The 3,501-nt window shown below is 45.2% G+C and overlaps 1 protein-coding gene across 1 annotated transcript in view; it reads right to left on the minus strand.

Moving 5' to 3' along the window:
* daam2 (dishevelled associated activator of morphogenesis 2) overlaps positions 1-3,501 on the minus strand; it is a 65,875-nt gene that overhangs the window by 8,592 nt on the left and 53,782 nt on the right. Inside the window, exons 18-21 of the mRNA XM_025059134.1 lie at positions 2,697-2,803; positions 1,755-1,839; positions 1,189-1,295; positions 291-379 (exon numbers count right to left, since the gene is read on the minus strand). Coding sequence (XP_024914902.1) covers positions 291-379; positions 1,189-1,295; positions 1,755-1,839; positions 2,697-2,803 — 388 coding nt within the window. The remainder of the gene's footprint in view (positions 1-290; positions 380-1,188; positions 1,296-1,754; positions 1,840-2,696; positions 2,804-3,501) is intronic.

The following is a 3,501-nucleotide window of genomic DNA, read 5'->3' on the forward strand; positions in this document are numbered from 1 at the left end:
ACTGACTGACTGACTGACACTCACTGACTGACTGACTGACTGACTGACTGACTGACTGACTGACTGACTGACTGACTGACTGACTGACTGACTGACTGACTGACTGACTGACTGACTGACTGACTGACTGACTGACTGACTGACTGACTGACTGACTGACTGACTGACTGACTGACTGACTGACTGACTGACTGACTGACTGACTGACTGACCCTCTGAGGTCTTCTCTAGGACACGGTGGTTTCTTTCGAGGTTAAAACATCGTCCACCTCCTGGACGTTTGTCCTCACCTTCGACTTTGGGCTTGGTCTCACCCAGACGTTCAGCAAACTTCTTCTTGAAGAACAGAGCCTGCAGCCTCTGCTGGTAGTGGTCGATTCTGAGGCAAAGACAAAGAGCAGAGGTTGAGAACACGGGACGTCACGGGGACGACCTCCAGTGGAGGTCAGAGGTCAGAGGTAACGTGTCGTTTAACAGACGTCCTACAGCAGGGGTCTGTGGTCTGTGGTCTCAGCCCAGAGGAAACAAAAACTGATCCATCAAGGTGAGAGGAGTCACTGGTCTGACCATGACACTACACACTCTAGTCCAGTAGGTGGCAGTATGCTCCTAACACAGTGGGTTGTGTATCCCAGATGTATCGTTACGTCCCCGATTGTATCGGACTGTAAAATTATAAAGACTCAAATGTTTCATGTTGCGGTGGTGACGTTTACGTCAACAGTTTGAGTTGAAAACTCATCAAAAACTGAAACAAAGACGGAACAGGTTTCAGTTCAAAGACCAAAAGCAGAAATATTTTGATTCCATATTTAATCGTCGGACCGGAGCGATGTGGTCGGAGGAAAAGGAAGTAGACGGGATCGTAAATTTCAGAAAATGGAACTAAGATGTTTAATTATCCTGTGAAGAAGAGACGATTCTGAGAAAAGAAGATTTAAGTGTCTGTTCTCTCTGATGTTCTCCTGGTTCTCAGAGGACAGACAGAACTTTCCACTCAGTCCAGTTATAAATCAGCCGGGCCCAGAGCCCGACACGTGGATCCAACGGCACCGCGGTGCCGCTGTGAACACTTTGGTGTTTGTCGTGTGTTGACCTCGTGCTGTTCTTATTAAAAGTCGCGACCGTTTCTGTATTTGTCACTAATTTAACACCAGGGTTCCCAACATCCGGCGCGTGCGCAGTCACCTGCTCATTTCAAAGAGGAAGCGGTCGGCCCGGGCCATGCGCTCCAGCTCGTGTTTATGTTCCTCCAACAGGTCAACGTCGCTCTTCTCTGGTATGAACTTCAGCAGCTGAAAAACAGCAGACGACAAACGTGTGAGGAAAACAACTCCAGACTCCACTCCACCCACAAAAACATTAACGTCAACGCTGTGACGGCCGACGTCTCAGCCTGTGGTTCAAAGTAGGAACTGCACTTTACACGGACCAGAACAAGTGTGAATCATTTTCATTATAAAAAAGAACGACTTGGCAAAAGAAAAGAGGACGACCTCTTCCTCCAGACTGTGGTACTGAACCGGTCTATAAATAATACAGACGTAGTCAATAAAATAAAACCAAATGATTTAAAACCACTAAACTATCGTTCTGGTTTTTTACGTTCACTTTGATTTAACCTCAAAACAAACGACAATAAATCCTTCTTTTTCTTCCAAACCATTTAAATTTTCACAGTTTTTTTTTTCAGACTGTTTAAATACCAATGTGTGGTGAGCTGTGCTACTCCTCCATTGGCTGCTTTTATTTACCTGTTCCAACATATCTTTGGCCAGCTCTTCTCTCTCGTCCATCTCTAGGATCGCTCTCCGAATCTCCTCGTTGCTCATTTTTAACCTGCAAATAAGAAAAATCGTAAAAAAATTAAAAATTAAATTGCAAACAATTTCTCGTGATAAAACATCAGATCAGTCTCTAGGTTTGCTAGCATTGTTAGCTTGTCCATCAGAACCACTGACCTGGCCGTGTTCCAGTCTGAGTTCACTGACCGAACTACAGCCGTGTTTGTCAAAGAACGCGCTCAAATCGACCGTTGACGTCGTCGACAGACAAACGACGAGTGGACGATTATGTCACTGCAGGTTTATCGGACCGTGAAGTTTATCGGACCGTGAAGTTTCATGAACGTTTATTTGTCGACCGAAATGATAAAACTCTTCAGTAGCCGTTTACTCTCTGAATACTTCAAACCACTTTTTATGAATCTTCAAAGACCAAAATAAGTAAATATATTCACCAATATATGCACCTAAAATATACATCAGAAGTCTCCGCTTCCTGCAGATAGTACAAAGTACACGTGACAAATACTGCAGTGTCACTGAACTCTTGTTCAGTTCAGGATCATCACAGTGTACAACTGTAACAACACAGCTGTGGACGACTCATTACTACCACCTACAGGTCTGTGGGAGATCAGCTTTAAACCTGGGGTCTCGAACTCTCGGTCCAGGGACTACTTCTGGCCCATAAACCCCTCAAATCTGGGCCATGACTTGATTTTAATAATAATCTAATTTTGTCTTTTTTTCATATTTTAAGATTTATATTTAATTGTTTTGATTTTTTCCACTGTTAAAGTTCAGGAAGCGGAGATGAGAAAAAAAAACTGTAGTTTTATAGAATAATGAAAGTACACATACATGTGTTTAACAACCGTTTTTTGTGTACACCTCTCTGACCACGAGCCTTACTTTGAGAGCAGGATAACACAGTTCTGTGCTCGTCTGCCATCGATGACCGACAGTTCTTTGACCTTCCGTGTGCTGACGTATATGTCGTCCATCGAGCCCGTCTCTTTCTGCAGGAAAAAAAAAAACAGAGTTCCATTTTCACACTGGTACTGGTACTGGTACTGGTCCAAGTACGGATACTGGTACAGTAGAACTGTCGACGTCTTGACTGCAGTGAATAATGACACGACCGTCGTCCGACCAAGACCTGGGCGTGTCGTTACAGCGAGGTAATACTACGGCCAAATACTGCAGTTGGCCTCGGGTCACTTCCTGTGACTGTGTGCGACTGCAGCTACAGAGGCCGTGCTGCACGTCGCATTAAAAATGAGAAACCGACGCTGGGTCGGTATGGAAACACTTTTAAAAAGACATGGAAATAAAAAACCTTCTAGCAGGAAATCTAAAGCAGATCTTTTCACTTTTCCTTCGGTGCCTCACCGCACCGTGCCTGCGAACCCACAGAGCGCTCAGAGGAAAAGGAAACACTTTTCACCACTGGACTCGCTCCATATTTCTGGCCAGAAACAGACAAATTTAGTAAATTATCAACGCACGCGGCTGAAGAATCCGCGTCTGTGTCAGAAGGCCGGAGCTGCACGTGAAGCACGTTCTATTTATGGGCCGAATCGGTACCGCCGCCAGAAAAGGAGCGTTCTGAGGTTAGCGACTGTGACGTGTGTAAAACAGATGCAGCTTGTAAAGGAACGGTCGTTTTTTCCATGGCCGTGTTGACCCACGCCGCCTGGAACCAGACGGAGGTTGG

This window comes from Cynoglossus semilaevis, chromosome 1 (assembly GCF_000523025.1).
Source record: "Cynoglossus semilaevis isolate Cse_v1.0 chromosome 1, Cse_v1.0, whole genome shotgun sequence".
Lineage (NCBI taxonomy): Eukaryota > Metazoa > Chordata > Actinopteri > Pleuronectiformes > Cynoglossidae > Cynoglossus > Cynoglossus semilaevis.